At 50.9% G+C, this 27,749-nt stretch overlaps 1 protein-coding gene across 4 annotated transcripts in view; it reads right to left on the minus strand.

The window, feature by feature from the left end:
• Positions 1 to 8,553, minus strand: part of KCNN3 (potassium calcium-activated channel subfamily N member 3) — a 169,764-nt gene extending 161,211 nt beyond the window's left edge. For 2 of the 4 annotated variants that reach the window (XM_070467430.1, XM_070467429.1), the window contains exon 1: positions 7,268 to 8,548. In XM_070467430.1, the coding sequence (XP_070323531.1) occupies positions 7,268 to 8,170 (903 nt within the window). In that variant the 5' untranslated portion in view covers positions 8,171 to 8,548. Of the gene's footprint in view, positions 1 to 7,267 lie in introns of all 4 variants that reach the window. The other 2 variants (XM_070467431.1, XM_070467432.1) reach the window with 2 other exon arrangements.
• Between the last annotated feature and the right edge of the window lie 19,196 nt (positions 8,554 to 27,749).

Consider the following 27,749-nt stretch of genomic DNA (forward strand, 5'->3'; position numbering starts at 1 on the left):
AAAGTACATTCAGTGCAATCGGAAAGTTTTGGAGCAGGAAAGGAGCTCAGCCTCTGAGTTCAGCCCTCATTTTTAAGCTGGAAAATCAGAGACCCAGAGAGGTGAAGGGACTTGACAAAGACCACACAGCATGTCAGAAGCAAGAGGTGGAGGGACTTCTACAGGGCTCCTTTAAAGCAAAGATAGGCCTTCCTTGAACACTAACTGCTGCTGACGAAAGCTAAATAAGTAGGAAGCTGGGACTCACGGATGCAGAAGAAAGTTCTAGAAGCAGGGATGGGGAAGCCCTTGAAGTTCCCCTCACTCAAATCCCCAGAAGAGGTCTATGGTGGGGTTTGGAACAGAGAGATGAGTAGGGTGCTAGGGACCTGAGCTTTCATTCTAGACCCATCTCTCCTCACACGGGCACCAGGAGTTAGCCACTTAACCCCCCTACAGCTCAGCTTTCTCATCTGTGAGATACTGCAGACCGAAACGACCCCCGGGGCTGAGGTGGGGATCCTGAGGAACAAACATGGAAATACCTTGTGAAACGTAAGATGCTGAGCCCACACGGGTCACTCCAATAAGGAGCCCTGAAGTCAGAGCTGGAGAAGAGGAAAAGAGGGCCCAGAGGCCAGGGAGCCATGCACGGCGTGTCCTGCTGACTCTCAGGGAGTAGAGGGCGAGCTCTGCAGAGCTGCGGCAGGGACCCACCCGGTCCAGGCCTTTGCAGGATACACTCCTATTCTTCCTGTAATCCCCACACCTTCTGCCCTCTCAGCTTTGCCAGCATCGCCCCAGAGCAGTATTACCAGGCCTCCCAGTGAGGAGGCAGCGGAGGACAGACCGTGGACCTGTCCACATGTCACCCTGGACTGAGGCTGCCTCCAGGACCCCGCCCCCTTGCCATCTTGCCCACACTGTCCTCTGGGTGCCTGCACTGGTACCCACCCTCCATCAAGCCACTTCTCGGCCCTTGGTAAAATTCCTCCCATTCCCACATTTTGCATCACAGCTCTCAGGCCCATAAACCTTGGTTTGTCTCTTAAGAATGATAAGCAATTTCTCCAGCAGCAGGCAGGCAAGCAGAAAGGCCTAAACTTCGGAGTCTAATGGCCCTTGGTTCTTAATACAGTGCTGCTACCCACCAGCAGCGTCCGCTTGGCCCCGTGACATCATCTACGCAGGGGGCTATGACCACCGCCTACCTCCAGGACTCTCCAGTAGAAGGTTACCCAGTGTGGCACAAATGCCGCTGCCTCCTCACTTCTGTCACCCAGCATTCATGACCCCTGCAGGGCCAGGCCCAGAGACGAAGCAGGGTGGTCCCTGCCCCCAGCTCCCCCTTCCACCCTTGCTCTCTCGGATCCCAGCTGAGTTCCTGGGGGTGGAATGACAGGGGAGGGGGAAGGGGCACCCCAAAACCCAACAGCCTCCTCCGGACTTTCCTCACCAGAAAAAAAGGCACTAGAATTTTCCTCCCCACAGCTCCTAAGAACAGTGCAGTCTTAGAATTCCCCACCCTCATTATTTAAAGAGGACTAGGAGGCTTTCTTCTTTCTCTCTCCCTCTTTGGGGTTTTGAAAGAAAGAGAAGAAAAACAGCTACGAATGAATGAATGTGCTGGTCCGCCTGCCACTGAGCTGAGGAAGGCAGTATTTAATCAGAACACAGCCGCCCCTCACCACCCCTTCTCTCTCTCTCTCCTCTTGCTCCCTCTCTCTCCCTCTCACATACTCATTTTCTCCCCCAAATGTGCTTACAAATAACTGCAACAAAGCCAAAGCTCTCAGTTCTGATTTTACATCTCCATCCAGGCCTCAGCTTCAACAGAGGTTACTCCAATTTCTTTTCATTTTGTTTTTCTTTACCGTCTATGTTTTAGAGCAGATCTTTGTGGACCCTGGCCCCACAAATCCCCCTTCCTGCAAGCTCAGTAAGGGAAATACAAGGCCACACACCAGGCTTATAATGAGCCCATGCAGCCGATAAATGCCCCAGCGATGATGCCAGGGCCAGAGCAGCAGGGAGCGCTGCCTGTGGGGAAAGGAAGTCCGGATGTGTTATGAAGTCTTTCCCCCGGGACAGTTATAAATAGTGTCATGACACGCAAAACAGCAGCATATATAAAAGTTAGCTGTCCCTTCTGTGGGTTACAAACGTTTGACTCATTTGCAGACTGTCCACCAAGGTTATAAATAGAGTCACCACCACCCTGGGTGGGAGAATGGGCTCGCTTTCACGCTCCCAGACTCTCTCTTGACCTCCTTGGGCCAAGACACTGGGTGTGACCTGTGATCATAAAACATGCCTCGGGCCTGGTGGCTGGCTCCCCGGGTGCCTGCCTCCAGCCAATTGCTTATAAAGAGTCTCCTGGGACTTCTCTGGTGGTCCAGTGGGCTAAGACTCTGTGCTGCCAATGGAGAGGGCACGGGTTCGATCCCTGGTCAGGGAACTAGATCCCACATGCTGCAACTAAGACCCGGTGCCGCCTCCCACAGGGAGGCTCCAGGGAGAGGAATCTGACCTTTTCCTACCTTCCCAACATGCTGGAAACCACAGACATGAGTACCCTGCAGCATCTGCTCCCAAACACCAGAACATCACCCCACAGTCACCCTCCTACCCCAGAGTGGCTCCTGGGTCTGGCAGGAGGTGTAGACCATTCACTCAGCACCCAGCATCAGCTGCTGGTCTGCAAACAAGCCCTCCACGACAGGGAGGGCAGAAGAACAGAAGAGCTAGGACCAGTGAACCCACTCAATTATTGCAGCTGGAGGCTGGGGGTAGACCTCTGTGAGGTCCCCGAAGAGCTACCAGTTGGCCCTAAAGGACCCCAGTCTCTTGGAAGGGTGAACAGCCAGGGGACCGAGCTCCCCGGGGTGTACAGAGAAGCCTGCCTTTCGCAGGCTGGCCTCCCATGAGGCGGCCTGAAGAAAGGAAGCCACACATGGGAGTAGACAGGGCAGCCTGGGGAAGCCCAGCATACCCACGCCTCCACTCGTGGCCTGGATGACCCCAGCAACAAGGCCCCCAGGGGAGAGGAAGAGCAGAGAGGCAGGAAGCTGGGGGGGACGGCGGGAGCAGGGCATGAGTGGGCAGAGGATGGGCTCTGCCTGGGAGATGAAACTCAGATTGTGAGGCCGGGGGTGGGGAAGTGGTTTGAGGTTGTGCAAAACAGGCACTCTGCTGCCCCAGCATTTCCCAGCCTCCCGGGGGCTGACCCCACCGCCCAACACCGGAGGCCGCTGAGACACAAGGCCACTGATGACGCCTCCGCTGGACGGAAGCACCAGCTCAGGCATCAGCAGGATGGCAAGGTGGGGAGGGGGCAGCCACCAAGCCCCCAGCTCTCCCGGAAAGAGCACAGTGGGTAGTGTATGATGCCAGAGCAGGTGTGGCTCAGACGGCTCTGGAGGAAAATAAAGCATGCCAAGGCGGACCCCCACATCCTCATTCCTTAACCCTGACCAGCACTAAGGCAGTATACTAAGACTAAGACTCCACTAAGACTCCTTCCTCAACAGGACATCTAGACCCGGCCTTACCGTGGGCCAAGTCCTCAAGGGTGAATCCACGTGTAAAGAAAACACCTAGCCCTCGTTTGGTTTGGGAATAACCATCAGGAGCCACAGCCCGGGTGTGATCACAAACAGCTCTCTTGTTACCTCAGCCCACCTTCCTTTCCCATCATCACCTGTGGCTTGTGAGAGGGAGGCCAAGCACCATTCCGTCCTGATTTCTTTTACTTCCTTGCGCTGTTGCCCTTTAGCATGAACTGACTATGCTCCGGGGTCACGCCGTTTCTTCTCAAGAGAGCCAGGCCTCTGTGGTGAATTCCTCCCCCAGTAACAGATAGCAGCCAGAGACAGGCAAACATAAAGGCCACAGCCCCATGAAAAAGAGCAGAAAACTACAGAAAGCGGCAGCTCAAACACAAGGTTAGCAATCTTCATCACTTAGGGAAAAGACAGTGTGTCCCTCTCCCCAGGGCCTTTGAGTGGGAACTGTCACCATCAGGACAGAATAATCCAATCTGTCCATCCTCCTGCTTCCACACCAGTCAGCAAACCAACCAGACACAGAGTTCTCCAGGAAAAGAGGCTGTCAGCCATCCGTCCCCAGGGTCACTGACTGTCTCTGAGTTCCCCCAGCTGGTGATTCTTCATTCTGACCTAAACCCTCTCGTCACAACAGAATCTGTTTTCTCTGCAAGGCTGAGGAACAAAGGTTCACCTCCCCTGCAACAGACCCATGTTATAGGTGGTTTCCAGGCTTCCCAGGTTGCACTAGGGGTAAAGAACCTGTCTGCCAATGTAGGAGACATAAGACACTAGGGTTTGATCCCTCAGTCAGGAAGATCCCCTGGAAGAGAAACAGTATTCTTGCAACCCACTCCAGTATTCTTGCCTGGGGAATCCCATGGACAGAGGACGTAGGTGGGCTACAGTTCATAGCATCACAAGAGTCAGACACAGCTGAAGCGACTTAACATGCATGCATGTGAATCAGAAGACCCAGCCCGTTCTCCAAAGTTCTCCCCTCCAAGATGCAACTTCTCACTCCACTGACAAGTCTTGGTTCCAAGGGTATCAAGGCCCCAACTAATTCTGAAGCCAGAGCTAAATAACAGAGGATAAAGACATCTTTTTTCCTCCCATCATCAATAACAATAGCAATAGGTCCAAAAAAAAAAAATAGCAATAGGTCCTTCATGGAGCATCCCACTCTCCCCACTTGACAACTGGGGAGACAGGCTCAAAGAAGCTACATGGATTGTCCAGGATCACACACTGGAGGTGGCAGAGCTGGGACTCAGACTCTGCTCTGCTTCTTTAAAACAACCCTATTTGCCTCCAGGAGAGGAGAGACAATAGCTGCCCTAACCTCCTACTAGGCCCATAGGGCCTGACACAGACACCCAGCAAATACTTGTTCCATAATGACTCAGAGCCTGGTTGGACAGAGGATGGGAGGGCTGGTGAGCAGGTGACAGTGAGCCCTGCTCAGCCCACCACGACCAACCGCAAGGTGCACAGGAAGTGGCCACCTCATTAGCTGAGGCAAGCAAGACTTTCTGGGTTGCTGCTCCCCTCCATGCATCCATCAGCCAGAGGATCATCAATTTAAAATTAGGCAAAGCCCAGCCCCTTGGATCACCTCAACTTTCCTTTGCCCCAGAGTCTGCTTTCTCAGGCTCTGGGAAAGCCCCTTTCCCTGAATACTCCAGCAGGGAGCCACCTGCTCCAGCAGCAACCCTCCCACCCCATCAAGACAAATGTGCACAGACGGATCCCACACTGGGAGCTGTCTCAAGGAAGAGCCATTCCCCTAAGAGCTCAGAGGTTCACTAAAAGAGAGGGTACTGATCTTGCCCCTTCTCCCCACCCCCCAGCACTTGGGCCTGTATCAGTTTCCCCCAGCAAGGGCTCCTGGTCCCCAGGGGGAGCCTGGAGGGGGCCGGGGTTGTGCCCAGGGTGGCTGCCGGGCCTGCCGAGGCCAGTGGCCCCCTCTCCTGGAGCGCCCAGCAGGAGAAGGCAGTAAGCAGAAAGACCTGCAGACTCAGAGGCTCATTACAGGGAATGACTAAGTGAGCTGCGATTCCAGGGGAAACCCCGCTCGCTCCAGCTCACTGAGGGGCTCAAATCCTAGACCTCCAGAGATGAAGGCGACTTCCGGGAGCTGCCCAGAGCTGGGGCAATGCCCTCTGAGCAGCCAGGACCTTCCCCCTGGAAGTCTTCATTCTGGCTCTTGGGGCCATCTGACAGGTCTGCCCCACCCCTTTCTAGAGCAGGCAGATCTAGCCATCCCCAGCTCAGAGAGCGAGAGGCTGGGAATGGGGGAAATCCGATCAGCACCTCCCAGGTTTTTGTGGCTGGATTTCAACAAGGAATGTGACAGTCTCGCAGCAGCTGTGCCCAGCCTGAAACAAGCTCTATTTGAAACCCCCAACAGCTGAGCCCCTCCCAGCTACCCGCTGGCCAGCCTAGCCACCCCCTGCCCAAAATGACAAATAACTAAGAGAAATCCAAGCAACAAGCAAGCACGCACACACACACACACACACACACACACCCCAACAAGTAAACTGCGGGTGAAGGGTAGAGTGGGAAAACAAAAATCCACTTGCCCAATGACTCCCCAGGTCTCCAAATCTTCAAGCTCACAGCAGGAGGGCTCCCAGCAAGCAGAGCTTTGACAGAAATCCACCTTCCTCAAGCCCCACTCCCTTGGAGGACGCGATTTCCAAGCCCGCTAGGGGAGGGAAGCCCCCTCCTCCGCCTGGGGACTGGACGGAGGCTGGAGCAGCGGGGCCAGCTCCCCCGCTAAAGCCGGTGCCGCCGCCGCCGCCGCCGTTCTCCATCGGGGCGCGCACTCACACACTAGCGCACACACTCATCCTTATTTATCCCCGAGAAGAAGGAGTTGGGGTGGGAGGGGAGAACTGGGGCTGAGCCGGGGGCGCGGGCTCTCGGGGACGCCCGGGAAACCCTGTCATTCCATCCCAAGGAGAGGCACTCCCCCACCCCCCCCACCGCCGCCGCTGATGCCAAGGCGGCGCCCATCTGCTCTGCCCGGGGAACACCTGTAGCCATTTTTATCAGGGGGTGTTTACGAGGCAGGAGCAGGTTTATTCTGAGTCCTCTTTCCTGAGGGAAAGGACCGCTGATTTCCTCCGCCTGTATTTTTACCCCACGCCCCTCCTCACCCCAGGAGACGCCAAATCACCGGTGCTTTTCTATTTTGCCCTAAGTCTCTCAGGGAGGAGGAGGGAAACGGAAACTTGGGAAGAGAGGGAGAAGACAGAGAAGGGACTGGCATGGAATCCCCACCCCCCACCCAGACATTTATTTCTTTTTTATCCTCGGGAAAATGGAGTGGAGCAGGGAGGGGAGGAGAGGAGGGAAGTCACAGGAACTGGCAAGCACATCAAGGCAGAGTGTAATTAATTGGTGCGTTAAGCTGCTGGGTTATGCTTTAGTACGAGTGAGCCAGGAGGAAAGATGATTTCTCAGAAGGGATTCTTTAATCCTCCCTAACACAGAGTCCGCAAATTAGACACAGTGTGTGGGGATGTCCCCCCTCCAAGGGAAGCAAGGAATGAATTCTCCCAGGATTAAGCAGGAAAACCATGGGAAGTTAAGTGTTCGATATAATTGAGCAAACGCCTCTCCCCACCACCACCATCTCTCTCCCCCACTCTCTCTCTCTCCCCCACTCTCTCTCTCTTGCTACCTACATATTCCTTTTGTTCAAAGGTATAAAGAGAAACTGCAGCCCCTACCTTTGAGTACAAACCCCAAGAGAGCTCGGTCTCTATCACCATAACAACAATTCCAAACATCCCAAAAATCAGAGCATAGTCACTCAGTCGCTTCCTCTTTTCAAACAGGGCCCTCCTGTGTCCCAGCTTATAGCCAATGTTTTGGTTTTTCCGCTTGTTGGCTTTGGGGAAGGTGGCGCTGCTGGCGGTGGTACCGGCATGCTGGTGGTTGTGGGTGGCATTGGGGTGATGGAGCAAGGTCTGGTGGGCATGGTTGTCCTCCCGGGAGGAGATGATGATCTCCGGGGGGTTGCTGGGGCTGAAGAGCTGGAGGGGTTGGCCCTCGGGCTCAGCCTCAATGAGGTTCCTCCGGGAGGCGCTGAGGCGGCTAAGGGGCTTCATGACCCCCCCGCTGTACTTGCAGGAACTCATGGCGATCTCCGTGAAGGGGTTGCTGTCCCGCCGGTGCACCAGGGGGCTGGCCTGCCGGTGCCTGCTGCCTCCACCAGGCCCACTTGTGGCTGTGGAACTTGGAGAGTGGCCAAGCAAGTGGTCATTGAGATTGAGCTGGCTGCCTTGCCTGGAGGAAGGGTGGAGGATGGCGGTGGAGTTGGATGAAGGGGGGCCCCTGAAAGCAGTGGGAGAGGAGTGTAGCAGGCCGGGATGGACAGGCTGGCTCTGGAGTTGGGTGAGCTGAGATAGGGGATGCGGTGGCTGCTGCTGCTGCTGCTGCTGAAGCTGCGGAGGCTGAGGCTGCAACGGGGGTCCTGGGGGCTGCTGGGGGGCTGCTGGTGGTGCTGGCGGCGGTGGCGGTGGCGGCTGCTGCTGCTGCTGCTGCTCATCCCCGGAGGATGGACAGGGGCACTTGGGGTCTTCATCCAGGTCCCCCACCCCGGAGTCATGGAAGTGCCCAGAAGTGTCCATCTTGGGGCCGGGCTGGATTGCCTGCAGCACAACCCCCCACCCCAAAGCCACCCTCGTTCCAAAGATGTCCTCAAAGAAAGCCAGGCATCCAAGCTCCCCGACCAGAGTGTCTTGGCTCCAGTCCTCTCTCTTTGGCTTGCTCCGGTTCTCTGGGGCTGCCTGGAGTCCAGACGCTGCCACTCAAGAATGCATGGTACTGGGCAGGGAGGGAGGGCAGGAGGGGAGCTTGGAGAAAGAAGAAGAAGGGGGAAAAAGAACTCTGTCTCAGGAGGTGGTCCTCTAGGAGCGTGTGAGGCCAGGCTCAGCTTCACTCCTCGCTGGCTCAATAGCTTTGCTCTCCTCCTCCTGCCACTGTTATAGGGTAAGCCAAGCCCACTTATTAGCAGCTGGTCTCATTGGCTTGGCTTAACTCTCCAACCACCTCCTAACTCCGCCCCCCGCATAGGCTCCTCCCCTGAGGAGGGGCCTGCCGCGCTCCGCTCCCAGCCCCGGCGGCGGCGCAGCGAGGGCTGGGAACTGTAGTTTCCGCTCCCCACCCGGGAGCTGAGCAGCTGCCCTCTTTTCCTCTGACAGGTATGGCAGAAACCCGTCAGCCCACGGCGATACGGAATGCATGCGCACGCGGGGCGGTGGAGAAGAGGAGCGGAGGTCCTCGTCCGGAGGGAAACTGTGCACCCTGATGCGGCGGCAAGAAACAGGAAGAGTTATTAATGATCAGGGTCTACGATAGCTTATTTCACACCTATTATCCAGCTACAGCCTCCAAATACCCGAGGAGGCGGGCATCGTGTTTCCATTTCACAAACTGATGCTCAGAGATATTGAGTAACAACTTCAAGGTCACAGAAGCAAAGATCACATCCTCCTGACCCCAGGTAAATACTGAACTGCCTGCAATATGTGTGCAGGAGCATCTGTTATTTCTAAGCCTCACAATAACCCTATTAAAATTATGTCATTATTCTCCTTCTACAGATGAAAACCTTTTTTTAAAAAAACCACTCAAGCACAGATAAGTAATTTGCCAGATGTTACCCCATTTGTAATTAAGGGTAGTTGAATCTGAACCCAGGTCAGTCTGAACCCACAGCCCCTATACCATCTCCCAGGATGCCTTTCCACTATGATGCTCAGTGCAAAGTGGTGGCTCCATAAATGTGGCTCAAATGACGAGTGGGAAAGAGCCAGATAGAAATTGTGGAGGAAGAACTGGCCTCCCCAAAGCAGGATGTGTGAAATGGACTATGGCTGCAGCTGGACTTGGAGTCACGGGAGGGTCTGGCAGGAAGACTGAAGACCCCCATGGTTGCTCCCCACCTGATCTGTTCCATGGAGCTCTGAGAGTCAGAGCTGGGAACAGCTGCTGTCTTCCCAGGTTCAGAACCATCATCAAGTATTTATTAAGCTCCCACTGTGTGCAAAGGGAGTTCCAAAAAAATGGGACCCTGCTGAATTCATTTGCATTTCTAACTGCAACTGACTTAGAGATGAGTGAAGAGGGGGCCTGGGATTCTCCAGGCATACCTGGGGTTTTAGGAAGGCGATGTCTTCTTACCTGGCTCTTGGTTCCCCCATCACCCCTTGGCCTCTGTCTAGCTGCTTTCCTGGTAGGAAGGGGGAAGAGTAGGAGAGCCATGCATACATACACACACACAGATACACGTATGCAGGTGCACATATATACATAAGTGTGCACTCACTGGTCCATAAACATGCACACACACAGTGAAGTTTTAAGGCAGTTCTGAATGGTGAGCAGCAAGTAGCCAGGTCAGGAAGGGGCAGAGCTCCCATCAAAAGAGCCCAGAGTACCCTTCCTATGCCAGTTCTCACCTCTCCAACCCCCTATCAGCCCTAATGATTGAGAGTTAAGTGTTACTTGTAAGTCACAACCCCTGAAACCTCAATAATCACAACTATAGACAATATCTTGAGAAGTGTTATTATTATTGATGACATGGTAACACCGCCCCGCCCCCCTGCCCCCCCACCCCCGCCACTGCAAGTCATAACATGGGCTCAGACACAAGCCTGGGGTCTCATGTGTTTTCACAACCATGCCAGCCCACCAGTACCCCTCCCACACCTCACTCTCTCCAGCATGCTCTCTCCTTTCCTTCTGTCTTCTTGGTTTCCCTCCTTCCATCCCCAAACAGAGCCACCTGTTTTGTTCAAGGCTCCAGATCATATACTTAGGCTTAATGATTTCATAACAAATTACCATTACTGTGTCGTGAGTAGCAGAAATGTGCTGTTACTATTGCTTCTCAGTGCTAGACACAGCATCTGGGCTGTGAAAAACCAATTTTTAGGGAGAGACTCCAGGTCTAGGCATTTCTGGGCCCACTCCACCACCATGATCTGTCTTCTGTCTCAGCTGACCTTTCTGGATCCCCTCCTGCTTCCAGGTTCCCTGGCTGTGCCAGGTGGATCCAATAGGGACTGTTAGCGTATGTCCTTCTAGCATGGATGGGGGTGAGAAACACCTGGCAGATGGGAGAACTAACTATACAGGGCCAAATGTCAACTGGAGATTCATCTGGAAATGGGCTGGAACTTGAAGGCTAATGCCACTGATGCACCTCACACACTTCGATACACCCACCCTGTTGGAATGGGAAGAGAACAATATCATGGTTAGAGCTCAGGCTCTGGAGTCAGGCTGCCCAGGCTGCCCCTCTCTGTCAGGCAGTGGCTATGTGATCACAGGCAGGACAACCACCTTCTGATCCTCAGCTTCCCAGTCTATAAAACGGGAGTGATAAGGGTCCTTACATCATGCAAGTCAGTAGGAGTAGGCTACCTCTTCAGACCACACATGCAGCCCAGAAGCTGTACTGGAGCTGTCTGGTACTGGCTTATAAAACCCAACAGTGTATATCTCTTCTCAACTCCATTACCAGCGATGTTGCACTGATAGCTTGAAATCCTTGCTGTTGGAGGAAATGTTTACACCATAGGAACTGGCAAATCTTGCAAATCAAGGCTGACTTTTCCTGCGCATCCAAACCTACACCATGAAGGACAGGCTCATCCTTCACACAAATTAGGCTTCTTAAGACTAAAAGGGGCTTCCCCGATGGCTGAGCAGGTAAAGAATCCACCTGCAATGCAGGAGACACTGGTTCCATTCCTGGGTCAGGAAGATCCCCTGGAGAAGGAAATGGCAACCCACTCTGGTATTCTTGCCTGAAAAATCCCATGGACAGAGGAATCTGGTGGGTTACAGTCCAATGGGTCACAAAGAGTTGGGCACAACTGAGTGACTAAAACTGTAAAGAGGAAGGCCAAGGGAATGTGCTGGAGTTTCTTAGCCCAGAGAGGACAGAGAAAGTAAACAAGGACTTGCTCACCAAACCCAGGAAGGTAAAGGTGGCCTTTGGCCATACCAGCTCCACCTCAGATGTGCTATCATTTTTCCCCTGCCCTCCTCTCCACATTCATCCCTCACCACTTCCCTCTTTAAGTCCCAACACCATATATGGTTTCTCCAGTATACAGTCAGTCACTCAAAGAGTGTACAACTCTTTGCAACCCTGTGGACTGTAGTCTGCTAGGGCCCTCTGTCCATGGGATTTTGTAGGCAAGAATATTGGAGTGGAATGCCATTTCCTACTCCAGGGGAGTTTCTCCAATAAGCCATGCTATTTCTACCTCCATGCCTTTGCCCACGCTGTTCCTTCTGCCCAGCATGCCTTTCCAGGACATCTTCATCTAACACATTGCTTTTTGCCCTTCAAGATATGGCTCACAGGACTTCTTTTTAGGAAGCCTCTCCCAAGCTACCCATATTCAGAGCAGGGGCCCTTCTCCTGTATGTTCAGTAACTTGTGCTCACCTCTATCCCTGTCTTTATCAAGCACTAGAGCTATTATCTCTCTGTATATCCTTTTGGCCCTAGACTGTGACATCCCTGATGGCAGGGATGACGTCTTCTTCACTGCCACACCTGCAGCTCTTGCCCAGAGCCTGGCACATAATAGACGTTTAATAAAGATTCACTGAACTGAACTGAACTTGAAAGCTTTTAGAGGTCATTTGGAGGCAAATAAGAGGAAGCCATATTGCTTTCCACAACAAACAATAATCACAATTTCCCCATCAGTAAAATGAGTGTGATAGAAGAGAGTTCTAAGATCACTCAGCCTTAAAATCCCATAATCTGTGGTCTCTGGAATTTGTTACCCCCAAAAACATAGAACTGAAAATGGGTTTAAAAAGAGTAATGATATATGATTTATATGGCTGTCTTTCTCACTAAGCTGTAGAGTTCTTGAGCACAGAGAAGGGATCTAATTTTTTTCTGTATCCCCAACAATGAGCAGGGTATCTGGCCACGGATGTACTCACTAGGTTTACTGGATGGATGGAAAGATAGGTGAATGGGTGGATGGATAGATTGGTAAATTGGCTGGATGGCTGGCTGAACAGATAAATAGGTGGATGGATGGAGTTCAGATAATCTACAACAACAGACAATAGTGGGATTTTTGAGAAAGTTTGTGGTGGTTAAGGGCTTTCCTTAACCTTCCAGGAATGAAAGTATAAAGATCAAACACACTTCCTCAGACCCTGGATGACTGGGTTAGAGACAGCTTTGAGCTGAACTACTGTATAGCCCATCCAGGTTCAGTCATTACTGTGTTCTTACCTAGGAGTTTTGTTGCTGAATCAATTAATGCTTTAAAAATAAAAACAGCCCCTGCGTTTTCATAGCACTTTATAGTTTTCCAACTGCTTTCACATAAAGTTTGCACTTCCTGGCAGCCCTGCAAAGCAGGCCAGGAAGATTCTATCACTCCAGGCTTTACACTCTCACCCCCATAAACTAAAATGTAGAAAGGCTGAAGTGACTCGTTCAAGTTTATTAGTTAGTCGTGGATTTGAACCTGGATCCTTCTGACCCCAGACTCATGCTCTTTCACGTTCCCCATTCGTGCTGCCTGGAACACCACTCCAGCCCTCACTCGGTGTCCAATCCCACTAGAATTTAAGGGAAGCACAGTGCTGCCTCCACCCAAAGCCTTCCCAGACACCCCCTCCTAGCTTCTCCCCGCTAGTTTGACACCATCTCCCTCTTCTGAATTCCCTTAGCACTTTATTTGTCTCTCTGGGGATACTTTTCACCCCTTGCCTTGTATTGGAGTCCTCTGTATACATGTCTTTCCTCCCCTGTTTTTAATTTACACCCATAAGCAGCTTGGTGACAGGAGCCTGTAGTGTGAATTGTAAAACACACACACAACACTGCACTTCACCTCGCACCCAGACTGTGTGTTGAATCGGGAAGTGAGTGAGTGAATTGATGCCTGAGTGAGAGTTCAGGGCACTTTGACCCTGGACACAATGCTTACCCCTTACCTGCACCCCTGGCCACCGTGAGCTCTGATCTGTAAGTGTAGATCCCTCATCCATGCTTTTCTCTGAGTCCCTGAACATCCAGACCCTGGACGAGGGCTCTCCTAACTCAAGCCTACTCACCCTCCCCCAAGCCATGGCAGAAAGAGTGAGGCAAGACCACAGCATACCCCTACCTGCTTCCAGGGCACCCACCAGCCGCTCTTAGCCACCTACGGCAGCATATACCATCTCCTCCAGGATCCTGCTTTGCTGAAGAAACATGAAACTTTTGTGCTTTGCATGGATCTCTCTACAAAAGAGACGTACAGCTTAACATCTCATGCCCTGGTGCGTTCACTGAAAGCCTGCTCTGTGCATATGTGGTCCCAACAAGCCAGTGGGGTTGAATCAGTAGCCCCATTCTACAGATGGGGAGACTGAGTTAAGTTCCAGGGAAGGCAACTGGCTTGCTCTTGTTCTCAAAGAAGGCAAGAGGCCATACCTTGAGCCAAACTGGACCGTCCACTTGCAGGTCACCTCTCCACTCAGTCACTGCCACTGGGCTTCGTCCCCTTCCAGAAGACAATTCCTCCTGCCCCCCACTTCTAGCCAGGTTCTCCATGAAACCCCCCTCTGACAAAAGGACCTGGGGAAGTTTCATAAAAGCAGCGTCACGGAGAAGGGTGAAGGAAGGGTGACGATTCTGCTCCAAAAACTGTGTGGCCAGCGAGGCTGGCTCTGGATGTGGAGAGAAGACAGAGAGTGAGCAGGCAGGTAGCGGAGCCAGAGGAGCCTCAGGCTGGGAGTCCAGTCTGTCTGCTTTAGAGCCGCCGGTGACCACACGGCACCACTCTGAGCCCATAAAGCTGGATCCAGTCATGCCTTCCTCCACAGTTGTCTTGTGAAAATCGAGAAACATTTTTTAATTCTTCTCCTGACTCCTTCTGCATGGCTTTGGTGTGAGAACTTGCTGTTCTGGCCAAATTGAGTCAATCTGGATGGGAATGTTTTTTAGATGAGTTAAAGGTCTTTGGGGCTTCCTAGGTGGTGCTAGTGGTAAAGAACTCATCTGCCAATGCAGGAGACATAAGAGACATGGGTTGATCCCTGAGTCAGGAAGATTCCCTGGAGGAGGGCATGGCAACCCCCTCCAGTCTTCTTGCCTGGAGAATACCATGGACACAGGAACCTGGTGGGCTACAGTCCAGGGGATTGCAAAGAATCAGATACAACTGAAGCAACTTAGCATGCACAGAGGTTAAATAAAGGGTGCTGATATAATCTCTGGAAAGAATGCATAAGATAATGGGTACAGGGCACCAACATCTTGTCTCCATGCTGCCTGGCCAGGCTCACAAGGAGCTAGGATAGGGGGACACTCTTCGCAAACTGTAAAGCGATACATAGGTGGACTGGGAAAGTGCAAGGACCTTGGTGGACCTTGGTGGCTGGGGTGGAGCCCATAGAGACCTGTTTGGCCAGGGTTCAGCATCTGAGCCTCATCCCTAGAGTCAGGGCAGGTCCAAAGGCCAGTCTACTCAGGGCTAAGTCAGTGGAGAGAGCACACCACTGCCTGTGGAGGGGAAGGTGTATCCACTCCCAGCCCCACACTGCAATGTAGGTGATGGCATCCTCCCCTCTGTCCCCGACTAGACATTCAGCTTCCTGAAGGTGGAATTTCTGTCTATTTTATCCACTGCTGAATCCCCCGTACCTAGCACAGTGCATGCTCTCAATTAAGATTTACTGATTAAGTCCATTTCCTGGTTTCAGTCCCAAAAGGCTCAGAGGAATTAAAAAACAAAAAATTACCTCTAACAGTTTCCCAAACTCAGAACTGGCACCTGAGCTGCCAAAGAGAAGGCCAAGAACCAGGGCAGCCCAGGGCCCCAGGCACTCTATAGCCTTGGATGAATGGCCCTCCTACAGTTCGGGTCGAGAGTGGAGAACAGGCCCCCAGAGGCTGGCTGGTGACTTGGGCCCCAGGCTTCCGAGCCAACAGGTGACATCAGCCCTTCCCCAGACTCCAGTTGACCAGAGGCGGCTCAAGCAGGAAGGTCCTGGTGGCTCCCACCCCAGCTCTGGCTTTGAGATTGAGGCCACAGCCGATGCTCACCCATCACCCGCCTGGGGCACAGAAACCAGTGGCGGGTTTGTGAGGAGTGTGGCGACCTCTGCTGGAGGCACATACGCATAGCACTGCACTCCGGGCCCCTTAGGAAGCCAGGAGGGAGATCCCCAAACAGAACCACGCCCTTAACCTTCTGCCTCCTTCCTTGGAGACCCAGGAACTGCATTCAGTGCCAGGATTTACCTCTGTGAACATTTTGAAGAAGTAGCTCCTATTTGGCAGGTTCCTTGAGCTGTTCCATCATCGGAAAAGAATATATTACCACTATTATCTTCCTAAAGAAGCCAGCATAAGATCACCAACTGAGAGGGCTGGAAGGAACCAGAGATCGAACCTGCGTCGCTCGCATTGTTCTTTAACTAGCGCCACCTGGGAAGCCTGCTTTCTCACCGACTCCGCCCCATACCCAAGCTCCACTCCAAGTCGCTGCTACTAGATGGGGAAAAGTCCCCTGTCCCCACACCACCTGCACAGGGCAAAGTCAACAGCCAAGGCCTTCTGCACCCAGCACTTTGATATGAATAATGCAAGAGGGCAGGCATCTCGCTGCCTCCCTGCCTTCCCTTGCCTTCCTCCTCTCCCGGTAAAGGTGAACACTGGAGGGTTGCTATGGACACTGCGCTCAGGCTCTCCCTCCTCAATAATAATCCCGTAGCCGCCCTCCCTGCTGGAGTCTGTTTCTAATTGCCAAGCCTCAGAGGCAGCAGGAAGCCTCACAGGAGGTACCAGGCAGCTGGAAGAACCCAGGGATTAGACAGGCTAAGGGGGAAGGACAGAGTGACAAGATGGAAATCACTTGAAATTGGAAGCAACAAGCTCAACCTGTGTAGGTAGATCAACAAAACCAATGTCGATTTAGGCAGAATTAGAAAAGCATTAGTGTCTTAACAGGATCCCCATCAAACTGGACACTTAATCACTGTGGCCAGCGTCTCTCAAGCAGGATTCTGAAAGGAAGAGGGGGAGAGGCGAGGCCGCACAGCTGTGTGCATAAGCAGTGTCTGCAGGAAAGACCTTGACAGCCTTCTTGCTCTTACATAAGAACAAACATGAGTCCAGGAGCTTCTCTGAGCTCAACTCCTGGACCCCCTGCTGCCCCGTGGGCAGAGGCATCCCAACTCCCCCCTGCCACACAACCCCCTTCATTTATCCTCCCCAAGAGGTCAAAGCGTCATCAGCACTACTAGTTTCCCCACCATGGGAACAGAGCTGGCGCTGCCACCCACCCATTAGGATCCCACCAGGTGACGGGAGAACTGTCACCTTGAATCCTGTCCCTGCCACGAGAACCAGAGCATATCACCTCTGTGCATGTGCCCTCTGAGAGATGGGGATACCACCACTGCTATTGCTGTCCCCATCCTGAGACTAGAGCTCTTTTCCGACGTTGGGCTCTCCACCATGAAATCAGAACACTGTCGCCACTCTCCATGTCCATCCCACGGCTGCCCATCTACACATCAGACCAGGTCACCAAGACCACGAGCGAGATTCCATACAGCTATGGACTCAGGTCCAACTGAACAGGAGAGTTCAAAGTGGAACATCCTTTTTCTGTTTTCAGCCAAAAGCCACATGCTTTTGGTTGGAAGGACAGCCAGTTTCATCCTCCAGCACCCCCAGTGGCCACAAGAACCTTTAAAGAACAGGACAGGGAACAACTGACTGGTTCCAGATTGGGAAAGGAATATGACAAGGCTGTATATTGTCACCTTGCTTATTTAACTTACACGCAAAGTACATCATGCAAAGTGCTGGGGTGAATAAATCACAAGCTGGAATCAAGATCGTTGTTCAGTCAATAAGTTGTGTCCAACTCTTTGTGACCCCATGGACTGTGGCACACCAGGCTTGCCTGTCCTTCAGTATTTCTCGGAGTTTGCTCAAACTCATGTCCACTGTGTCAGTGATGCTATCCAACCTTCTCATCCTCTGTTGTCCCCTTTTCCTCCTGCCTTCAAGCTTTTCCAGCATTAGGGTCTTTTCTTCACATTGGATGGCCAAAGTATTGGAGCTTCAGCTTCAGCCTCAGTCCTTCAGATGAATATCAGTACTGATTACCTTTAGGATTGACTGGTTTGGTGTTGCAGTCCAAAGGACTCTCAAGAATCTTCTCCAGCACAGTTCAAAAGTATCAGTTCTTCAGTGCTTAGCCTTCTTTATGGTCCAAATCTCGCATCCATACTTGACCACTGGAAAAAAAAACCCATAGTTTTGACTATAAGGACCTTTTTCAGCAAAGTGATGTCTCTGCTTTTTTTAATACATTGTCTAGGTTTGTCATAACTTTCCTTCCAAAGAACAAGTGTCTTTTAATTTCATGGCTGTAGTCACCATCCACAGTGATTTTGGAGCCCAAGAAAATAAAATCTGTCACTGCTTCCACTTTTTCCTCTTCTATTTGCCATGAAGTGATGGGACTGGATGCCATGATCTTAGTTTCTTAAATGTTGAGTTTTAAGCCAGTTTTTTCACTCTCCTCTTTCACCCTCATCAAAAGATTCTTTAGTTCCTCTCGGCTTTCTTCCATTAGAGTGGTATCAAGATTGCCAGGAGAAATATCAACAACCTCAGATATACAAGTAATATCACTCAAACGACAGAAAGTGGAAGAGGAAATGGCAACCCACTCCAGTGTTCTTGCCTGGAGAAACCCAGGGACGGTGGAGTCTGGTGGGCTGCCATCTATGGGGTTGCAGATATGACTGAGTCAGATACGACTGAAGCGACTTAGCAGCAGCAGCAGCGGCGGCAAAAGAGGGGAGTGAAGCTGTGCCCTGAACACCACTTAAAAAAAAACAACCCTTCCCATATCCTAGAAGAAGCCTGTGAATGAACCAGGGAAGCCCCATCTCTACCCCCAAAGATCCTTGATATAGATGATACAGATAGAGATCTACATACATACATACACATACACATATATATGTATATACATGTGTCTATACATATATATTTTTTTAAAGGTTGAATAAGATTGATTAAGGGAGGGATCAAAAGCTTTTCCAAATCCCTACATTTACACTATTTCTCTCATTTTCAATTTCAGCCATTAAATACAATGAAGTAGAACATAAAAGCTGTTTCTCCCCCAGACCTGTAATGGAAATTCCAAGACTTACCTTGAAAACAAGACCACGAGGTCACCCCAGGAAATGGGTGCAGGACAACCAGCTGGGCTCACATACCAGCAGTGACTCTCTCCAATGCTGACTTTATAACAAGTGGAACTCCATCCTGCACCTCAGGAGAACCACAAATAACCCCCCACCCTGGAGTGAGGGTCACTCAAAGATAACCCTTATCACAGAAACTGGAGCTCGAATGCTGAGGACCTACAGTGCCGGACAGGAGGAGGCCCGACCACCGCTGGCTGGACGCTTGGTGCAGTGACAAATTCCCCCTTGATGGGAACCACAACCCAGCCTGGGACTCCGCTTTCTGCTCCAGAGCCTCTGGTAGGTTTTTCTAATAAAAGGAAAGACGCCAAAGAAGTGGGGAGACCTCATATAGGACACCCCCATGAGATCAGGTGGGCTGCCAGCCTGGTCCTTTCTGTCCTGGCCTCTGCCCTCCACCTTGGAAATCTTCTCTTCCTGATAATGAGCTCAGGAGGGTCAAGAGAAGAGAGAACATTTTCGTTCTGGATTTCTAGGCTGCCCATCATTGGATGGGGAGAAAGGGCATGTAGGCTGCACAAGGATACTCCTTCCATTGCCACAATACCAGGCCTGAACCATAGTTCAGAAACCAATTCTAACAACAGTTTGGGGGCACCTACCAAGCCTGGTAGCTGAGATGGTCAAGATTCTGCCTGCAATGCGGGAGACCTGGATGAGGAAGATCCCCTAGAGAAGAAATGGCTACCCACTCCAGTATTCTTGCCTGGAGAATTCCATGAACAGAGGAGCCTGGTGGGCTACAGTCCATGGGGTCACAAAGTGTCATATGTGACTGAGCAACTAACACTTTCACTTTCACCAAGCCCCAGGCATTGTGCATCCAACTTCTCACTGACCTGGTGACCCTCTACTAGGCAGTTCCTGTCATCCCCATCATACAGAGTAACAAGAGGGTGCCCCAGTGGTTAAGAATCTGCCTGGCAATGCAGGGGAGACCGTTTCGATCCCTGCAGGAACTAAGATCCCACGTGCCTCGGGGCAACAAAGCCCATGCACCACAACTACTGACCCCGCAGGCTCTGGAGCCGGTGCTCTGCGACAAGAGAAGCTGCCTCAGTGAGAAGTCTGAGCACAGCTGCTAGAGAGCAGCCCCTGCTCACCGCAACCAGAGAAAGTCCACACGCAGCAACGAAGACCCAGTGCAGTCAAAATAAAGTAAATAAAGTTTTAAAACAGAAATAAGAGGCCTAGGGGACTTGCCCAAGGTCAAATAACTGAGTTTCAGACTCAAGGCCCAGCACGCTCATCTTGGCTGTTTTCCCATCTGGTGTTTGAAGGCACGCACAGAAGGGAAATGAGATGCGGCCGTACATCTCAGCAAGCTGCTGCTGCTGCTGCCCAGCCCCTTAGTTCTGTTCGAACCTTTGCGACCCTGCGGACTGTAGCCCACCAGGCTCCTCTGTCCACAGCATGCTCTAGGCAAGTAGACTGGAGCAGGTTGCCAGTTCCTCCTCCGGGGATCCCTGACCCAGGAATCAAACCGATTGTCTCCTGTGTCTCCTGCATTGCAGGTGATTCTTTACCAGTGAGCCACTGGGGAAGCCCTCTCAGAAAGAGTACGTACCAAAAATAAGCCATTATTCTAACTGGGGAGTTTTTCCCATCGTTTAGGAAAACTTGCCTCCTCTGATTGCTCTGAAACTATGTTCCCAGCACTGATTGTATGACAAGTACCGTCTCTGGCAATCCCTGTGGCCCATGGGAGCTCCAGGGAGGCCTGGTGAGCACTAATTGTCTTTCTTAGCATAATAGCTTTTTCCTCCTGCAAACCTAGTGATTAAGCCTCCTGGAGGCTCCAGGAACTGGCAAATTGCGAGCTGCAGAGGGTGAGAAAGGCCAGTGGCTTCCTACTTACTTCTTGTCACTTCCATTAGAGAGCTTTAAACTACCCAGAAGGGCCATAGAAGAGAAAGAAGAGAAAGAGGGATGAGAGCCTGCCCTGAAGGTCCCCTAGATCTTATCGAAGCTGCTTCCAGCACTCTGAGCCTTGATTCTGGCCAATGGGGCACTTCTGCATCTCCCAATAAAGGCCAAGAAGGCTAGCAACCACCCAACCAAGAAATTTCAGTTTGCCCAGTTCTCTTAGACCCACAGATCTCATCTGATCAAATTTTTAGAGTAGAGAAAAAGAACAAGATTGCAAGAGAGCCTGAGAGACCTGAACCCCAGGTCTAGGACTGGAGAAGATTTATTTTTGTGTTATTGGTACCAAAGCAGGAATTTTCCAGAATAGGTTACCAGAGATAAGCAAGCAGCCAGTATCTCCTACTTCAGGCTAGACAAGTTTTCACTGGAAAGATCTGGTCTCCCCATGAAGCAAAAGATGCTTAGTGCTTAGCACAGAGACAACGTGTGATAGGTACTCAAATGTTCATCTTTCTTGCCTCAGTTTTCATCCTTTTCACATGAAGGTGTTTCACTGACGGAAAGGAGGCTTTGGTAAATAAGAGGGTTCTGTCACCTGGCTAAAGAATCCAAAAGCTCTAGGGGACTTCCCTGGTGGTCCAGTGGTTAGGAAGCCACCTTCCAATGCAGGGGGATGTGGGTTCGATCCCTAGCCAGGGAACGAAGATCTCGCATGTAGTAGAAGATGGGAGATGAGTGACTTTGCAATTGCAGTTCATACTTCATTTCCCATGTGTGTGCTTTATCACTCAGTTGTGTCCAACTGTTTGCAACTGTAGGCTCCTCTATCTAGGGAGTTCTCCAGACAAGAATACTGAAGTATTCCCTTCTTCAGGGGATCTTCCCAACCCAGGGATGGAACCCTGGGTCTCCTGCATTGCAGGCGGATTCTTTACCATCTGAGCCACCAGGGAAGACCTCGGGGCAATTAAGCCTGTGCTCCACAACTAGAGAGCCCTCACGCTGCAATGAAAGATCCCACGTGCCACAGCTAAAACCCGACACAGCCAAAATTTTTCTTCAAAAATCCAAAAGCTCTAAATTCAATGCATCTAATGCATTTTAGTTCATGCCATTGCTTGGGAGGGGGAAAGTCACCCTTGGCTCTAAGAAATGATGACATAAGGGGAGGATCTCTGAGCATACATGTAGTTTTGCCCTGTCTGGACTGAATAGGGCCCATCAGAGGTGAAGAACGTGCATCTGTGGGGCTTATTTCCACCTGGAGGAGCTTGGAGAAACTGAAGTCAAACTAGCCCAAGTGTAGACAGAGCCCAACTCCAAGGCAAGCTTAGTCACGCAGCTTCTGAGTTGTTCTTGGCTGGGGCGGAGGGCGGGGGAGGTGTCAGTCCCCTTGCTTCTCCCATCGCCCTGGCCTTGACTGTATTGAAGCAGCTTTGCCAAGTGATGCACCAGGAGAGAGGAGAGACGGGCATCCTTGTGGCAGTTTGTCAGCTGTACCAAAAAAGTGATGGTGGGGGAGGTGGTGGAAGTCAGTGACTCAAAGCAGGTTCGGGGATTATCTGCTGTTTTCAATTATCCATGTCCCTCATCACCATGGAGAATTGAGAATTGGGTGTATTTGCCTCCCCCTCAGCGCTCTTGCTGGCATTAGAAATGTGATTTGTACTTGGAGCAACTGTGGGAAAGGACTCAGAACGGTCTCTGTATAAACTCCCCCTAGCACTGAAATGCCATTAAATAACTCTCTGCGCCTGGCCCCTCCTGGTCCCTTTAAAAATAACTGGAAGAGAAACATATCTAGTGGGAAGAGAACTGACAATTATTGAGCATCCATGTGGTACTCAATACTCATTCTGAGCCAAGGAAACTACAACTCAGAGAGGTTAAGTAATTTGCCCGTGACTTGTCACAGGCAGGAACAACAAAGCTGGAGCTCTAGCGCAGAGCCAACTGACCTCAAGGCTCACCCCAAGGCTCATTTCCCCACGCCACCCCTCTCTCCGCGAGCTCACGCTTCCCTCATAAGACACAGTGGGCCCGTCTTGGACCTCCTTGTCTATATTTGCTAGGATACTTTCAGTTGCCAGTAAAGAAACCCTAACTCAAGAGAGTTTACAAACAAAGACATTTAGGGAGTTCCCTGATTGTCCAAGGGGTTAGGACTTGGAGCTTTCACTGCTACGGCCCAGATTCAGTCCCTGCTTGGGGAACTAAGTTCCTACAAGCCACATGGCAAAAAAAAAAAAGGACATTTATTATCCCACACATTAACTCCAAAGGTAGGACAGTTTCAAGGGCCATTAATTTGATGGTATGTGTCACCATGAACATGTTCTTTCTGACTTTCTGTTCTATCTTCTGCATGTTGGCCACTCCCTCATGGTCACAAGATGGCTGCAGCACCTCCGGGCATCCCACCATTACACTTCAAAGTGTGGAGACAAGTAAAGGAAGCACTCTTGTCTTGGATCTCTTTTTTTTTTTTTAATATTTATTCATTTACTTGGCTGCTTCAGGTCTTAGTTGCCGCATGCAGTATCTTCGACTTTTGTTGCAGCATGCAAATTCTTAGTTGCAGCATGTAGGACTTAGTTTCCTGACCAGGGATTGAACCTGAGCCCCCTGCATTAGGAGCCAGGAGTTTTAGCAGGGACCACCAGGAAAGTAGAACACCAGGGAAGTCCCTTGGATCTCTTTTTAATAATGAGAAAAACTCCCAGCAATCCCTAGGTTTTCCTTCACTTCTCACTGGTTAAAAATGGGTTGCATGAAAAAAAAAAAAAATGGGTTGCATGCTCAGACCTAAGCCAATCACTGACAAATCCCATGGGAGTAGGCTTACCATGTTGTCTAGACCAAGACCTGTCATCCTGTAAGGAAGGTGCTGACCAGAGGGTGTGGACAAAGTGGGGATTCATGAAAGACGTGAGGCAAGTACCGCATCTGCAAGCTAGCCAAAGATCCAAATGTACGTCATTATAAGGACGCTTGCCCTGAGTGTGGTGGACCTGAGGACATGCACCAACTCAGCATCCCTATAACTCAGATGAAAAGGGGCGAGGCGCCAGCTTGCACCAAAGTGAGAACCGCTGGCCTTATTGTGAGCTTGCTTATCTAGAAGACACATACAACCGCCTTCATTAGAGAGATTTGGAAAAGAAATCTTATCAGAGTTGTGTTCTGTCACATAACAGGGCAGCGAAGCCTTTTGTGAAACTTAACGGGCCACACAGGTGAGGCAAACAGCCACACAGCGCCAAGGTCTTTAATTTCCTGTAGGAAGCCTGATGATTATCTGTCTGAAAATGTCTCAGCTCAAGTAGGGATATAGGAGAGCCAGAATGAAAGGGCTCTTTATGTGGTCACGCTCTAAATTCAGACTCCTTAAAAAGAGATGCTTGTCTAAGAAGGCCAAACAAGCTCAGAGTAGCCCACCAACTCTGCCCTCTCCAAAGCCCCTCAAAGGCAGGCCAGGGCCCCCTTCAATGGAGAAAACCCCTTCCAGGTCAGAAAACCCTGACCTGAAGACAGGCAAGAGATAAGGGAAAAGAGAAAGAGAAAATGTGCAAAGCGAGAGAGACAAAAACACTCAGAGAAACAGGAGGCAGAGAGTGAGATCAAGAGACTAACGAGAGACGGAAAAGAGAAAGGGAGGAAAACAGATGTGACAAAGGAGAGAGAAAGGAGGAAAGGGAGATAAGAAACTGGGAAAAGAAGGGAAGAAAGAAAAGCCACAGAACTAGGCAGACAGGAGATGTCCAATGATCACTTTTTCAAGGATTCTTGTTTACTGGCTGGAATTTTCAGCCTGAGGTCATCTTCTTATAGCTGGCTTTGCTTTCTGCAGGAGGACAGAAATCCAGGGGTCACACAATGTTTTTCCAGCCAGCAGGATCCAGATGTTTCCAGTTCCTGAACGAGGCTGTGCTGAAGGGTCGAGGGGTCATTATTCAAAGAGGCCTTGAATACGCCTGACTCCTAGTTAAAGGTGGAAGAAGAAACAGCCAGGACTCAAAAGAGTTATTCTTACTTTGTGAGCTCTGACATCTGAACTCACTTCTTATCCTGGTTTCCGTGGCTGGGATGAGGACAAGCGTCTATAAACAATCTGTGTATTCCATCTTCCCACATACCCTCTCCAGGAATAACTCTCAACTTAGCAAAAGCTCTGTTTCCCTCTAGTTGCTGCCTAAAGAATCTCTTATTCACCCCTCAAGACCCTATTCAGATGAGCCTCCTTCCATGACCCTTTACACCCCCCAAAGGGTCAGCTGCTTCCCCTGCTACGTGCCCCCTAACACTCTGAAAAGGAATTCTCTTGAAGCACTTCTCACATGGCATTGTAATTATGCATTTATGTTCCCCAGCAACTGGGCAATGCCACAAACATAGCAGAAATGCCATAAATATTTCCTGAGTTAATGAATGAATAAATAAATAAGTCTGCTTCCCTGACTAGATGGTGAGCTTCTCAACTTGTGTGGAATCAAATTGAATCCCAGAACATTGTAGCCAAAGAGTGCTTAGCACCTACCGAATCCAGCTGTCGAATATCAGCAAGCATGAACAACAGAATCTAGGGATCACCAAGCTCTTGTTACATCCCTGGGAGTAGATCACTGATCTATGCCAATGTGTAGACACAGGAAGTTTCCAGTGTTTTCATTTATTTACTTTTCTGAATTTTCATAGGAAAAGCTTTCTCATCATGAAAGGTTTGGAAAGAATAGAAGACAATAAAGAAGCCAAAAAATCATGTATATACTCTCTATCTGAATCAGGCGTTGTTAATATTTGGCATATTCCAGTCTTCTGCGCTGCATTGTTTTCCTTACAAAATTGAGATTGTGGTGTATGTACATAGGTTTTAGAGTAGCTGTAATTAGTATGTATCTGACTTTCTATCTGTATTTCTGTTCTGTTTATTTCGTAAAAGGAAATCTCACCAACACATTAAATTCCATCATACTGCAAATAAGTATAATCCTACCTACTTGGAGTTTTTGTTAGTCTTCCTCTCCCATCTTATGTCTATAGTTTGCTCAGTCATTCACTATTGTGGGGTACTTGTCAGTTTCTGGCCATTATCAGCATCACTGCTCTGAACTTCCGGCAAGTACGTATGTGTGGTTAGAGGTAAAGCTTCTAATAACAGCATCATCTATGGATTCCGGAAGTGCTGCATCTCGGCCAGCTTAGATGGAAGCAAGAATAATATGCTCTGGAAGCCACTAACTGGCCCTAAAGGTGACTGTGGTGATGGTGCACCACTAGTGTATGGATGCAGGTGAAGTGTATGAGCTTAGGGGGCCGGGGCCAGGTTGCCGTGATACCCCTGGAGCCCAGATCCTGGCACACAGTGGGTGAATGAATGAATGGTGCATAGATGGGGGCGGGGGGGGGAGTGGTATATAAACTGTGCTTAGATGCCTTGGCAGCATCTCAGCCTTCTGTGTGTTATATTCCCTGACTGCAAAACAGAGCCCCAAGCCTCTGGGGAAATCTGGGACTGGTATGTGTTAGCAGCAGGGAAGTGTTCCAAGTCCTTGGTCCGCAGCGCCGCCCGGCAGCAGCCGGACCCTGCCCCCAGCTGAGCAGTAAAGGGAACGGATGGTGATGACATGCTGAGTACAAAGCTCCCCCGACTCCCAGTGTCCCTCACGTGCTCTCACACCCACACACCCACCCGCTCCTACCCACGTGAGCCTCTCCGCTCTCATCTGGGGTAACCACCAGGGCAGTCTGTTTGGGCAGATAACCTGCTGAGTGAGAAAGAACATAACAGGGCTTTCCCTGTCATCCAAGGAGCAGCAAAGCAGGTCAGCAGGCCTGAGAGGTCTGTCCTGTGGTTCACTCCATGTACAGTCCTCGGGCCCCTGCTGAGCCTAATACGGAGAATTCAAGGTGAATAACAGATGAGTCCGTGCTTAAGGGACTCACTCTTTTGTCCCAGACTGGCTCTTGTTTTGCGATCCCAAAACCATCCCCTTGTCCCGTATTCCTCATCTCAGGTGGAGAAAGCCCCATCACCACCGCCCACACTCCCCCTCCAGATGCTGGGAGCCATCCTCAGTTCCTGCTTCTGATCCTGCCTACCCAAGCTCATAAATGCCTTACAACATCTTCCTATTTTCCTCTCCACCTCTCCAGTCCAAGCCATGACCCCAACACCTCCTGACTGGTCCGACTGTCACCCCCACCCCACCTTCACACCCACCCTGCACAGGGCAGCAGAGAAATCTTTTGAAAACGTAAATCTGATCATATTGCTCCACTGCTTGCATGCACGCTGATTCGCTTCAGTCGTGTCTGACTCTTTGAGACCCCATGGACTATAGCCCGCCAGGCTCCTCTGTCCCTGGAATTCTCCAGGCAAGGATACTGGAGTGGGTTGCCACGCCCTCCTCCAGGGCATCTTCTTGACCCAGGGATCGAACCCACATCTCTTGCAGCTCCTGCATTGCAGGTGCATTCTTTACTGCTAAGCCACCACGGAAGCCCTGCTCCTCTGCTTAAAAGCCCATAATGGCTTCCCATGGCCCTTGGGATGAAAGCCAAAGTCCTCTCTAGTGCAGCCCCATGGCCCAAGGGGGGCTGACCTCACACTCCTCCCTTGCAGCACCCTTCATCTCTCCCCACCTGCTCCCACACACCCACCACACTGGCTTCCTCCAGCTCCACAAACAGCCAGGTGACCTCACGACTCAGGGTGCCTGTGATGTTCCTCTGCCTAGAATACCACCAACACTCCTTCCCACCATCTTCCTTCCCTGATCACCAACTCCTCCCCATCTCTAGAGTTCCCATGCAGCCATCGCTTCCTCAGGGAAGCCATCCCTGATACCCAGGCTAAGGCTGGTTCTCTGTTATTCATTCCATTAATACCCTGTCCTAGCTTCCCTGGCACTAGCTCAACTCTAACCAGAGACTATGTACTTAGTGCTGGAGCCTTCCACCCCAACTCCCACTAAAACAGAAACTCCAAAGAGTGGGTGCCGGGTAACCTAGGGCCTGGAGCACAGAAATTCTATAAAAATTAAGTAAGAGACTTCGCTGC

This window comes from Odocoileus virginianus, chromosome 5 (genome assembly GCF_023699985.2).
Source record: "Odocoileus virginianus isolate 20LAN1187 ecotype Illinois chromosome 5, Ovbor_1.2, whole genome shotgun sequence".
Lineage (NCBI taxonomy): Eukaryota > Metazoa > Chordata > Mammalia > Artiodactyla > Cervidae > Odocoileus > Odocoileus virginianus.